This window comes from Periplaneta americana, chromosome 7 (genome assembly GCF_040183065.1).
Source record: "Periplaneta americana isolate PAMFEO1 chromosome 7, P.americana_PAMFEO1_priV1, whole genome shotgun sequence".
NCBI classification, from domain to species: Eukaryota; Metazoa; Arthropoda; class Insecta; order Blattodea; family Blattidae; genus Periplaneta; species Periplaneta americana.
The window spans coordinates 170,788,475-170,802,545 of record NC_091123.1 but is presented as its reverse complement, the minus strand read 5'-3'; the positions used below and the strand labels follow the sequence as shown (position 1 = coordinate 170,802,545).

The 14,071-nt window shown below is 35.5% G+C and overlaps 1 protein-coding gene across 2 annotated transcripts in view; it reads right to left on the bottom strand.

Annotated features, from left to right (window-relative positions):
* Positions 1 to 14,071, bottom strand: part of LOC138703705 (sodium-dependent neutral amino acid transporter B(0)AT3) — a 221,968-nt gene that overhangs the window by 15,428 nt on the left and 192,469 nt on the right. Inside the window, exons 2-6 of one of the 2 annotated variants that reach the window (XM_069831812.1) lie at positions 11,356 to 11,643; positions 7,735 to 7,927; positions 7,397 to 7,620; positions 3,879 to 3,962; positions 1,219 to 1,380 (exon numbers count right to left, since the gene is read on the bottom strand). In XM_069831812.1, the coding sequence (XP_069687913.1) occupies positions 1,219 to 1,380; positions 3,879 to 3,962; positions 7,397 to 7,620; positions 7,735 to 7,927; positions 11,356 to 11,541 (849 nt within the window). In that variant the 5' untranslated portion in view covers positions 11,542 to 11,643. Of the gene's footprint in view, positions 1 to 1,218; positions 1,381 to 3,878; positions 3,963 to 7,396; positions 7,621 to 7,734; positions 7,928 to 11,355; positions 11,696 to 14,071 lie in introns of those variants that run through there. The other variant, XM_069831813.1, reaches the window with a different exon arrangement.

Below are 14,071 nucleotides of genomic sequence, written 5' to 3'. Positions count from 1 at the left end.
GAATAGGACCTTTTTAAAAGTAGGGGAGACTGTTGTACCTTTAGCATAGTGTGTCTTTGAACATTTTTTGTTTTTTAATTTTTGCTGCTACCTAGAAGACTCAAATTGAAGTATATTGTAGAGAAAGCCGCTAAATAGCTCTGGTCGTAGTATCAGTTTGATTTACTGCAAAGTGTGAGTTCCGTAGATAAAAGAAATTTTTTAGTACCAAAAGTAAACATTTCGTTCATTGATATATGTTTTCTAACACAAAACCAGATTGTATTTGCTAATATATTTCAAGTACAGTGTGTTCCCTATCATGTGGTGAGTAATAACATATTTTAATTTCCATGATTTATTCGAATCTCCAGTTCTGGGAGCCATATTCGTTTAAAAGTACACCCTCTTGTACCTTTGAACACAAAACATGTTGTACCATGGAACATGTTCCAAGGTACAAAATACTATCAGTTTTTGTTTTTCTTTTCTTTTAAGATCATGTTACGAAGTAAGTCTGGAGTTAAGAGGTTCCCAATTGATACGGATGCCTTGAAGAAAGCTGTTGAAGCAGTTATTGCTTCTCCAGGAAATAAAATCTCAATCAGAGAAGCCTGCTCTGGTTTATGATGGCAAATACATTTTGAATATGATTGTCAGTTTTTACAGCTATATTCCCACCTACTTTCCAGCTGTTCCAACTTACAAGAGGGTATGTTTCAAGGTACATGGACCTGTTGTACCTTTGAACACATTACATATCCCTTCATTTTATTTTTTCCATCCTTAATAGATCTGTAAAACAGGAAAATACATACAGGAAGTTGTGAAGGAATCTTCAATAATTATTTCAAGCATTTTTTAATTTTAAATATTTCATTTTTCAAAATTAAAAAAAATAAAATGTGAAAAGTGTTTAGAGGTACAACAGTCTCCCCTACTGTGAATTTTGCGAAGCTTTTACTATCCTAAAAAATACATTCATTAATGCCCTTTCTTAACAGAAAAGAATATTCAAGTGAGATGAATGTGATACGATTCTTAAACTGATTTGAGCAAAAAATTGAACAAAACCCTTTCAGAAATGACTGATTCAATTGTTAATCAAACACGTCAACAAATTTTATTTTTAAAATTTTTTACGTAAAATGTTTAGTTATTTGACATCAACTTTGTGAAAGTGAGTGAACATATTTTGTAGATTATAATATTATTTGAAATGACAGTGTATGCATTTACCTTCCCAGAAGAGGCAATCCCTTTGATCATGCACATGTAAACTAGCACCCATGCAACCACAAGAGCGAGTGCTATCTTCCAGTTGAAAGCTTCTGGACTGTTGATATCCTCGGATATCATGAGTGTGGATCGATACCAGAAATACTGTGTTGGGGTACTGGTCTGTGAATTGAAAGTGTTACATTGTGATGAGTTTGACCTTTCTCTCTGATCACATGTTAATTATGTTATGACGTGTAAGTGAATAAAATTATTTAAATAGGCCCCGCTGTGAACTGTTCTTTGAAGTCTGCCCGTGTTTAAGAAATAAATGAGGGGTCTAGTATCAAAACCTACCACATCCACTTTGCTATATTTTGAGAAAAATAAGAAAAACGTGCAGTTACTTTGATATAAGATGTATGTGGCTCTTCTTCAGCAGATGATTGGGGTTCGTGGAAATCCACTAAAATAATAAGATTCAGAAAACTTGCCCCCCTAAATAATTATATTTTTGACAGTTTATAATGGATATGGTTGATTTTGATATATCACCCATAAGAACATGTGTTAAATAACTAATAATTTTTCTGTTAACATGAATAAGCTTTTTTCTTAGTTTTATTGAATTAAAAACAGTTTTTTACACAACGCCTTTATCATGAGGGTTAATGAATTGCTCAGTCTCGCAGTAATCTTCCTCTGCTTCTTCCTCAGTTGCTCCAGAATATGGACATAGGTCTACACATAAAATAATGTTTGTTTTCAAGCTTTTTGAAATTAAAAACACAGGTTTTACGCAATGACATCATCATGGGGGTTAATGAATTGCTTAGTCTCGCAGTAATCTTCCTCTGCTTCTTCCTCAGTTACTCCAGAATTTGGACATAGGCCTACACATAAAATAATGTTCATTTTCAAGCTTTTTGAAATTGAAAACACAGGTTTCACGCAATGACTTCATCATGGGGGTTAATGAATTGCTTAGTCTCGCAGTAATCTTCCTCTGCTTCTTCCTCAGTTACTCCAGAATTTGGACATATTTTTTATTTTAGTAGGTTATTTTACGACGCTTTATCAACAGCTTTGGTTATTTAGCGTCTGAATGAGATGAAGGTGATAATGCCGGTGAAATGAGTCCGGGGTCCAACATCGAAAGTTACCCAGCATTTGCTCATATTGGGTTGAGGGAAAACCCGGAAAAAACCTCAACCAGGTAACTTGTCCCGACCGGGAATCGAACCCGGGCCACCTGGTTTCGCGGCTAGACGTGCTAACCGTTACTCCACAGGCGTGGTGGACATTTGGACATAGGTCTACACATAAAATAATGTTTATTTTCAAGCTTTTTCTCACAATGACTTCATCATGGGATCTTTGCTTCCTCTTCATTGTAGTGCTCCATTTTGAATGCCAAATGGCCTTTTCCCGTGATGTTTTCGGCGTAGTTAGTGCAGGTGACATCTTAAACAACAATACTGTAACAACTGGCATGCATGTAATGTTGAGGAACCGATAAAACTGAGCTCACGCGATTAAATAAATTCCAGTCATTTGTGAATGGATGTGGCAGGTTTTGAAAGTGAGACATCGAGTATTTTCCTTGGATGTGGCAGGTTTTGAAAGTAACTCCAATTTTTACTATGCATTATATATGGGATGTAGTTCAAATTTGAAAAAGCCAGCCAGTGCATATGGTAGGTGTTAGAAAGTACTCCAAAATACATAAGAAAACTCGATTTTTGGCTGCAAAAGGGTATCTGTCGGATACAGGGGGGAGAGCCATTAATCCTTCCCATTGAAGGCTTTAAGGAACCAACCTGGACAAATACCCAATGTCCCATCCCTACCTTCCCGTGGTGCAGCTGTTAGTAAGCATAATTTTACGAGCTGAACTAAAGGGTGGGGCTACTCATCCATTAGCACTGGTCAGCTTGATGAGTTAATGACTGAATTTGGTATAATTTTCCTCTTTTCAATACCTAATTCCCTCTTTACCCTTTCCTATCCAGTCCTCTGACTGAACTCTTACTTTCTTCGACCCCGACGGCATTAGAGCATTCGAGGCCTAGGGGTTCATTTCCCTTTCCTTCCTCCTCTTTTCTGTTCCTAGTGCTGACCTGCTATGGCACTAAAATCGTCCTCCAGTGGCTTAGGGAGGGAAAGCTGGTGATCAACAAGATCTCCCAGCTAGGTCCAATGGACCTGTCGACCAACAGCAGGTGTGGTCCTCCAGACATTCCGGGGGTTGTGTGTGAATGAAGTAGCCACCAAAACGTTAAAATATGGTGTTCACTTAAATCGGCTACAACTTGCCATTTCGGAACACCTCAAAATCTGTGCTTCAGTGGCTAGTCATGATAATATCTTTGAAAAATATTGGAGTGCAAGAGGTCAAATGACTTTATTGTCAAACGCCTGGCATTAGAAAACAACAAACTCGATTTTTTAAAAAATGGATATGGCAGGTTTTGATACTAGACCCCTCTAATATGGATTATTTCTTAATATTAAAATGTTATATGAATATCTCAGTTTGTGTTCTGTATGTAAGTAAAACGAAAACTATTATTGGTTTGTCGTAATGTGTTTTTAAGACCTTTTTAGAGGCTTGCTATAGGAGCAATTGAAGTAGAATTTTAGTCCCCACAAGATTCGTTTTTCTTTTCCTGGTAACTTACCACGCATTCTGGCTCCACTGTATATGAACCATTAGCGTAGTACTTGTTGGGACATGACGACCATGGCAACTCAGACTGGAAACTCTGGAACAAAATGAGTTGACAGTTACTAAAAATAAAGCAATCATTATTAGACTTCGTTGAATTGCCACACGCAGCATGCAATCAGGTTGCCGATGTACGGTAGTATAGAGGAGGTGAGCGACCGCCCGGTCTCGTAGTATAAGCAGTTCATTTTAAGAGTTGTGACCGGTCCAAATAGATGGAGCAGGTACAGATAATGTATACATATGTAAGCACTTGTTTTTGCATTACTGCGCTTGGAATAGTCAAAGCTTAACATTTGTTCAGTGCAGACAAGAATTCAATCAAACATACTACAATGAGAGTGTTGCTGTTCCAAATTATTGCCCCTGGAATACCTTTACCCCTGCAGCCAGTCTTGACCCGTTGGGAAACGTGGTTGGATACTGTTAATTATTATGCAGAACATTACGGCAAAATAATGGAGGTAATTGATGCATTGGATAGCACAGACAGTTCTGCTGTTGCAGCTATAAAATCATTGCCTTCTGAACAGCTATTGGAAAATATTCTGTTCATTGATTCTAATTTTAAAATCGTGTCCAAAAGCATCATCCTGTTAGAATCGTCTAAACTCCAACTCTCAGAAGCCCTTAATATAGTGTATAAAGTATCACAAACCGTTATCCAAAATAACAATTCATTAATTTCAGAAAAAGTGAAATGTAAGTTGAGAAACTTTATTGCTAAAAGTTCTGCCTATTCACAACTTCGTATTATAAATGATGTACCATCAGGTCACGACAAGACATCTGAAGTTTGTGACCTAAAAAGTAGTGACTTTCCGTTCTTCAGATATGTACGTATTACATCGTGTGATGTTGAACGTACATTTTTCCAAAATAAAAACTGTTTAAGTGACCATCGGAGGAGGTTACTTTGCAGTCGCTCAAAATGTCCGTAACTCTTCACTGCAATGCACATATTCAAGGATGATGTGAGTATCTTACATTAAACTTTAAGAGTTAATATATCTCACTATAAAATAATTGCGTATTTACATGTTTAGACATTTCCTATTTCAATGATCATTCATTATATTTCTTGAATGCAGGAAACAGGTTTTATTGTAACCGCAGTATACTGCTCAGTATTTACATTAGAGACATACTCCATCCGTTGGACGTCCCCTTCTCATACAGTCTATACCACGTGCGTAGTAAACCTTACGATTCTCGTGGCAATTCCACGAAGTCTAGTTATTATAAATAAAAATTTTTGTCTAGTTGTATATGTTACCGTTAAAACCCGAAATCCGTCAAAACCAGTTTCAACTAATAAAAACTAGTTTAAGCAAATGTAGGTTAGATAGAAAGCGAGTTTTCGTAAGATCTAGAATCAGTGACAGGTTAGGTTTGGTTTGTTTAGGTTTTAGTTTGGAAAAAGCCTAAATAAACCAAAAACCTAAACAAACCAAACTTAACCTGTCATTGATTCTAGATCTTACCAAAACTCGCTTCTGTCTATCTGCAATTTGAAAACTAGTTTTTAATAGTTCAAACTGGTTTTGACGGATTTCGGATTTTAACCGTAACATATATAAATCATTTTATATAGGTAATAGATCAAGTCAATGCGAACAAGTTTTGTCAAATAAGTTTTCTGATACGTCCAATAGTTTTGAGAATTCGAAATATGTGTTGCAAAGCTGCAAAGAGTAGGAGTGTTCCTTGGGATCATTGCTCTGCAGTGGGGATGAGTGTAACTCCAATCATCCACTCCGCAAGGCTTGCGAGAGGAGAATGTAAACAAAAACGTCTCATCAGATACTTTTCGATCAGATTACTGTAGAGCAAAATGTAAAACATTCAATGAATTAATTGCACAAATTGTTTGGTTTTTGACATTCTTTATTACTCTATAACCTCTTTAACTCTAAATTTAATACCATGAAACTTATTTAACATTCACAGTATTTGTTGATTTCTTTGCTTTTTACGTAATTACAAAATAGTAAAGAATGTACAGTAGTGGCAAAAAAAACCGGACCGACCCTTGTAGCTGATTTCAGAGCCTTGTTCACTCAGAGCACGATAGACTGGTAACTAAGGCTTTCGTGGTTCGAATCCTGCCTGGAAAGGAAACTTTTTTTTTGTTCCTTATTCACATTTATTCCCAATACTTTTCGATTACTGGTAAAATTCATGTTCTGGGAATAATAAGTTAATTAAGTAGTAAAATATCGCTGCAAACAGCTGATTTAACCCGTTAAATTCCAAACCCTCTGTTTTCCTGGACTTTCCCAATGGCATATTCTAGAGGAAAGTTATAAGTATCCTCATACAGAAAGTTAAGTAAGACTTTAATTACTAAACATTTTTATGTCCGTTCTCTTCTCATCTCTTTCTGTCAGAAATTTACCTCATAAAATTTTAATGTATTTTTAAGTATACAAAAATCTCTTTTACTTCTATACAGTGGCGGTGCGTCAATAAGAGCACAAGAGCACGTGAACACCTTGTTTCCATTAATGCACGACTAGTTTTATTATTTGATACCGTATTGACGTAGTGGGGATGTATAATATCAGAATCGAGTATTTTAAACTTCCCGCATCTTGCATAAACTTCTTATGTAAACTTGGCAACATGCGTTCACCTACAAGCCGTGCTCTTTTCGAGAAGGTTACAGGAATTTCACGCATGCGCGGGAGAAAATTGTCTTTCGCTGGCCTCTTATGACTCGTCAAGAGCACAAAGTGTTAAGTGAACAGTGAATCTATCCTACAGATGACAGGTGCATCGATGCCTATCGTTCACGTGCTATATCTCGAGGGAGGAAATTTAATAGCCTGTAGATGTCAGCATCTGACTGTAGGAACGTTTACTTTACGTGGATGTGTGTACAGTGCTGCTACGAGAGTGTAGTTTGTGAATTACTATACTTCAGTGTCGGCATAATAGCATAGTTTGGCATTCAAACACGTGTTGGCTGAATGTGATGGTGGTATGAATTTAAATATCTGTATGGTGGTGTATATTATTACTGGCATGTATTTATAGTAATCAATCTAGGCGAATGGGATTGCAGTACTGGTATAGGCTACAGTGTATCAGTGTGTTGTGAATCAAAATATATTACTGAACACGCGCTTTTGTAAATAACGGGACTGTGGTATGTATTAATTTTTAACAAACGTAAACAATGAACTGGGTAAACTGGCTAATCCGGAAAAATTGGAAATAAAAAGACTGGGTTTCATTATTATTATTATTATTATTATTATTATTATTATTATTATTATTATTATTATTATATGTTGTTTTGAATTTATATACGGCTTTTTTCGATAGAGAAATATTGGAATCATGACATTTCATATTAGGCTAAACGTACAATTTCAAACTCTCTTCGAATTTGGAACCACAAAATTGTGAACACATATAATATTTTATCACGAGCCGCCACTGCTTGTACAGCACTTTTGCACAAACCTGGACGAAGTAGAAGAGACACCATGCGATGATGGTGTTGTAGTAGAGTGCCACATTGAAGGACACCACTGCACTGCTGATTCCAATTCCTCCCAAGTAGGGTGACACTTGGTTCCACACTCCAATGGCTCCTTTCCTTAACCGCTGACCAATTGCCAGTTCTAGGTAGAAGATTGGGATGCCCTCTATTGCCAGCATCACGAAGTATGGAATCAGGAATGCACCTGTTCATTTCATTCAGAAACAAAAAAATATATACATTTATTTATTTCAGTAGCATTGCGTCACGCAACAGTAGAGTTCAGAGTGATAAAATGCGTAATAATACAAAAACTCACCTCCACCATTCTTTTGGGCCAGATATGGAAAACGCCAAACGTTCCCAAGCCCAACTGCGTAGCCAATAGTAGCCAACAAGAAGGTGAGCTTGCTGTCCCATGATTCTCTCTCTTCTTCGCCCCCTTCTGGCCTAAATACTTGCTTCCCCTCACCGGACCCAAGTTTACTACCGCCACCACCCACTTTGCCCGTCTGGAACATAAATTGAGTACTGTTGCACTTTGAGGTTTTCTTTACATATTATTTCGTGTTCAAGTTTCTCATCAGTATGCTGGGAAAATTTGCATAGATTTCATTGAAATAAAGTTTTATGTTGATCATAATTTATGTTTCATATAATAAGTGTACTGACTTTATTGGATATTTCTTAATTGTCTGTGATCAGTTTATAGGTTTTTCGCATGTTGGAACCAGTATACTGTCTTTGCAGTCTACAGAAGTACTTTCTAGTAACAATTGAGGAGCTTACTGGAAAGGAAGTACTTCAGTATTTTTATTCATGACTAAAGTTTCCCTAATTTGCTAATGGTCTTACTAATAAAAACCCTATATACAGACATTTAACTGTCTTATACTTATACAATGAGTAGCTCGTTTATAAGTCGTGTGTAAATTCCTTACTAATAATCACTACATACGTCGTGTATAACAGTATAACTGTTACACAGCTACGTCATAGTTTCGTCATTACTTCGTTACGAAAGATAATAGAATATCTGAGGTTCTCTATTGCATCCGGTAGGGCGCTCTAGTGTCGCGTGTTAAATATCGATAGTACAACTGGCTCTAATCGATTACCACACTACATTTTGGTCAAAGAGTAGAAGCTACAGCAATATTATTCTAATAATTCTATGTTCTTTGGTTGGTTCTTCTGTGGTTACAAGGTAACCATCATCATAAAATGACAGTCGATATGAACAGCTGTTAGAGGGGCGGCCATTTTTTCGCTATATACAACGCTTAAACAAGGGGTTTCGTGTATATAACTACAGCAAAGCAATTCCCATTGTATAGTTACAGGCTGTTTATACGTCCATAGCTTATTCACGGTTTATTGGTAACGTTTTCTGTCTCAACTCTGCATAAGTCTCGTATAAAAACTATACACTGTTTATTAGTAAGACTGTAAGACTACAACAAGAATATGTTTCTTTGTAACATTTAGTATTATCAGTTGACTTTAACCAATTGAATTTAAATGAGAAATTGTGCATTTAAGTATTTATATATATTTTTTTCGTTCATTTACACATATTGCTTTCGTTTACATACCATTAGATATGTACTGTATTTAATCCGAATTTGTTGATTAAGTTCAGTGCTATAATTATTACGGTCAAAAATACTTTTGTCATTTTGTTCGTGAATACCTTTGTTGTAATCTGACTCACGGTTATGGACAGGGTTGCCAGATTCTCTCATCAGAAATCATGATATTGCGAATCTTAACGAGACTACACATTTGAATTAATTCAATTTGTAATAACTGATTGTGTTCCTTTTATGTATTTCAACTAGTTATATAGGGCCTAAGCTTTTAATTTTGTTTCATTTTTACTAGGTTATGAAATTCTCTTTGAATTAATGATAAGGTCTGGAAAAATAATGCCATATTACAGCCTGATTTAAAGCGAAAAAGTGCACGATAACAGTGTTTAAATCCTATCAATAATAAATCAACTTCCAAAGACAGTAAAGAAGAAAGATACTATACAGAGTGGTTCACGAGGATTTACCGTCCCTTACGGAGTTTATTTCCGAAGACATTCTGAACAAAAAATGTCATATAAACATATCCTAATCTCAATATTTTCCAAGTTAACTGATTTTATTTATTTATTTAACTATTATAAAACATTATTTGTAAAACAAAAGAAAAAAACAGAACAAAATTTTTCCTTTAGTTTTAAGGGTAAAAAAATATTACAAATAGAGAATGAACTATTCAGAAGTATCATTTCTTTAATTGGCTAGTGTTCTGAAGCTAAAAATGTGTTGTTAATTTCTTCGTACAGATTTTGTTTTTCAATTTTTAACTAAAAATTACATCATTCTTACGCACTTATCACAAAAATTGTTACAAACCATACGACTTTAGGAATTTGTTCTTTACAGTTAAATTATGCATCCTAATGTACAGTCTTGAAGAATTTACAAGAGTGGCGTGATTTATAAATATTGCTGTGATAAATGCGTAAGAAAATGTAATTTTATAGTTTAAAATAGAAAAAAAATCTGTACGAAGCAACTATGGAATTCACAACACATTTCTAGCTTCAGAATATTAGCTAATAAAAGAAATGATACTCCTGAATAGTTCATTCTTTGTCTGTAACATTCTTTTACCCTTAAAATTCAAGAATAATGGTATTTTATAATCAACTTCAAATTAGTGTAATTCTGAAAATATTGAGGTTAGGACAAATGTTTATATGACATTTTTTGCTCAGAATGTCTTCTGAAATATGCTCCGTAAGGGACGGTAAGTCTCGTGAATCACCCTTTAAAATAAACTACCTAATTATATACTATAGTATTATCATTTTTGTTTCAATACAACCGAATAGGTTGGACAGGGTCTTGAAAAAATGAATAAGGAATTTTAAAAATAATTTTATGCTGGACCATACCGAAATGTAGTAATTATACATCTGGTAACAGCCCTTTAATGGACCTAATTAAAGTACACCTATTCATTAAAGTTCAGGTGTTCCACCAATCAGAAAGTACCATTGTAGCAATATGAAAGCGCAAGTATAGATTATTCTCGGATATGCAATCGAAAGACAACAATCAATCAATAAATCACCTATATTTGAAATAAAGTCAGTTCTGTTACTATAATAATTAGCGTTAATTGTAAATAATATTCAAATAAATTCAATTTGTCATCTCGTTTTTCAATGTCTAATTCAACTTCAAGGTTATATCAAGATTAATGTTTATTTTACTCTCTAGATTATATCAAAGTCAATGTCGACATTTGTTTCTCGGAAAAAATCAATACTTTCGCGTCTGCGCACATCTCACAATTTACGAGGTATTGCACAAGGTCAGTTCCGCTCCTCAGTCAGATAAGAATAACATGAATACTTATGAATAATTTCAAGTTAGAAATATGATCGAGCATAAAAAGTCGTATGAAACTTGACTACAATGGTAATTAAGACGATCGTATGAAAATTATGAAACTCGCTTGCGCTCATTTCATAAACAAACATACTCGCGTCTTAATTACTATCATTATAGGCTCGTTGCATAATGTACTATTATAACAGTGAGCAAAAATTGTATTTTTCCAACTTTTTTTGACATTCCGGGAGAAATATAACAGGACACACCATTAGAATCCAGAACAATTCTGGGAAATTCAGGACGTCTGGCAACCCTGGTTGGGGACGGATCACAGAGTCATCATTCAACGCCTGTGGATTGTGGAAGAGGAATCAATGCTTTCCCCATGCTTCCACCTCTCTCTCTCTCTCTCTCTCTCTCTGTCAGTTATGCATCCCTGGTATATCCAAAAGTCTACTTTGAACACATTCAACATGAAAGTCTAAAAATTCATAATATTTGTGTTTGTCTTTCTCTGTTTATTTAGGCTTGTAGCGTCTTGCCTTGGTGTTAGGACTAGTGTCATCAAAGGCGACGTTGGTGGCTCCGTAATTGTGGGACAGATTGGAGTTGCCGTTCTCCACGACCAGCCTTCCTCGCAGCTCCTTCATCTCCAGACGGTCCAAAGATCGCTGAGGGTTTAGATTCTGAGAGCTTTGGCGGCGGACTAGATGCGCCGTGTTGGCCATTCTTCCTCCTTATTTGTTGTTGCTGTTAGCGATGTCTTGAGCTTACATGGTGGACAGACGGACAGCTGGATTGCAACAGCATCACCGGGGAGCGCACTAGCCCTGCAACACCACAAAATCAAAGTTCGTGATCAATGTGAGATGCGCTATAGGCCTGAAGGTAAGTTCAGGGCTATTCATACCAACTTCACTGTTCCTTTTAATAATATTCTTTGATACCCCATTTCATATCCAAATTAACACTTACATTAAATACCTTACTCTATGCCGATGATCAAATCATAATTTCCAATTCAGAGGATAATTTACAAAGAGGATTGTATACATTAAATAAAATATTAAAAGATTTTGGGATGGAAATTTCAGCACAAAAATCAAAAGTAATGGCATTTTTAGGACAAGACCCAGTCAGAAGTAAGATAATACACAATAACCAATGCCTCGAACAAGGGCAAAATTTTAATTATCTGGGTTGTGAAATATCTTATCAAAATGAGAAAGATGTGAACAAGAAAATTACCAAATTTACACAAATTCTAGGAATAATAAACAATACATTAAAAGCTAAATTAGTACAAAAATCTACAAGAATAAAAATATATAATACACTAGCATTACCCTCCCTTTTATACGGAAGCGAGATTTGGACATTAAAGAAAAAAGACATGAACAGAATCAAAGCAACGGAAATTAAATTTTTCAGGAGGACAGCAGGATATACTCTTTTAGACCGAAAAAGGAATGAAGAAAATTTAGAACAATTAGAAGTAGAGTCAGTAGAAGAAAAAATTAGCAGATACAAATTCAATTGGCTAGATCATGTAAGAAGAATGGAAAATTCAAGAATCCCAAAAATTATGATGCAATATAAACCTAGAGGACATCGTCGACCAGGAAGACCTTTAAGAAGATGGGGTCGAAACAGGTCTACAGAGGCCTAATTCGTGAAGGATGATGATGATGATGATGATGATGATTAACACTTAACATTAAAAATCCGCTGCGCTCGTACATGGATTCGAGTTCCGCTTGGGCTGATTACGTGGTTGGTTTTTTCCGAGATTTTCACCAACCGTAAGACGAATGTCAGGTAATGTATGGCGAATTCTCGGCCTCATCTCGCTAAATACCATCTCACTATCACAAATTCCATCGATGTTAAATAATCCAGTAGTTCATACAGCATCGTTAAATAATCAAGTAAAAAATAGACGCTAAGTAGCCTAATATTTGATACAGTATAGTTAAATAACTGACTAAAAACTAAATAAAAAAAACAATATGTCAAGACACATTACAGATACTAAAACAAATGCTCATAGACAACAACACACCATAAGAATACATCGAAGAAATCATCGAAATCACAGACATCATAACGAAGCAAAACTATTTCACACAACAACAAATACTACACCCAAACAGAAGGATTGCCAATGGGATCACCCATATCTAGCATACTAGCAGAGATATTTTTACACAACATAGAACAAACATACATACTCAACAATGAACACAACAAATATGCAGACAACATAATATACTGGCACAGATACGTAGATGACATACTCATACTATACAAAGGAAACAAAAGACAAATACACAAACTACACCAATACATAAACAAATTACACCCAAAACTTCAATACACACTGGAACTTGAAAACAACAACTCCATAAATTTCCTAGACATCACCATAACAAAAATCGACAACAAACACACCTTCAAAATATACAGAAAACCAACCACCACCACACACATACACAACACATCTAACCACCCCATACAACACAAACATGCTGCATTCAGGACAATGGTACACAGATTACTCAACATACCCATGAGCCAACAACACTACAATGAAGAAGTGAACACAATCAAATACATAGCACAAGAAAACGGTTACAATCCAAACATATTGGACAACATCATAAGAAAGACAAAACAAAAACTTAACAAACACAAAAACACGCAAAACACAACACAAACACAAGAACACAAGAAATACATCACACTAACATATGAAAACAAAAGCACACATAAGATCGCATCTTCATTCAGAAAGCAGAAATACAACATAACATACAGAACAGAAAACACACTACAAAGACATCTCAACACATAAACAACACAAACAAATAAATACGACCACACAGGTGTACACAAACTCACATGTAATAGTTGCGACAAGTTCTACATTGGACAGACAGGCAGATCATTCCAAACTCGATACAAAGAACACATTAAAGCAATAACCAGAGGACACAATACATCTACATATGCCTAACACATAACTAATGCTAACCATACATACAATAACATAAATACAGACATGGAAATCCTACACATACAACCCAAAAACCAAAAACTCAACACACTAGAACGATACTAAATATACAGACACACTAAATCACACCCTAATCAAATACTCAACACACAGATCAATTTCAGAACACACACTATTTGACACAACTCTTCATCACACGAACGCACCCATACAACAGGCAGCGAAGTTGAGATAGCGCCGAG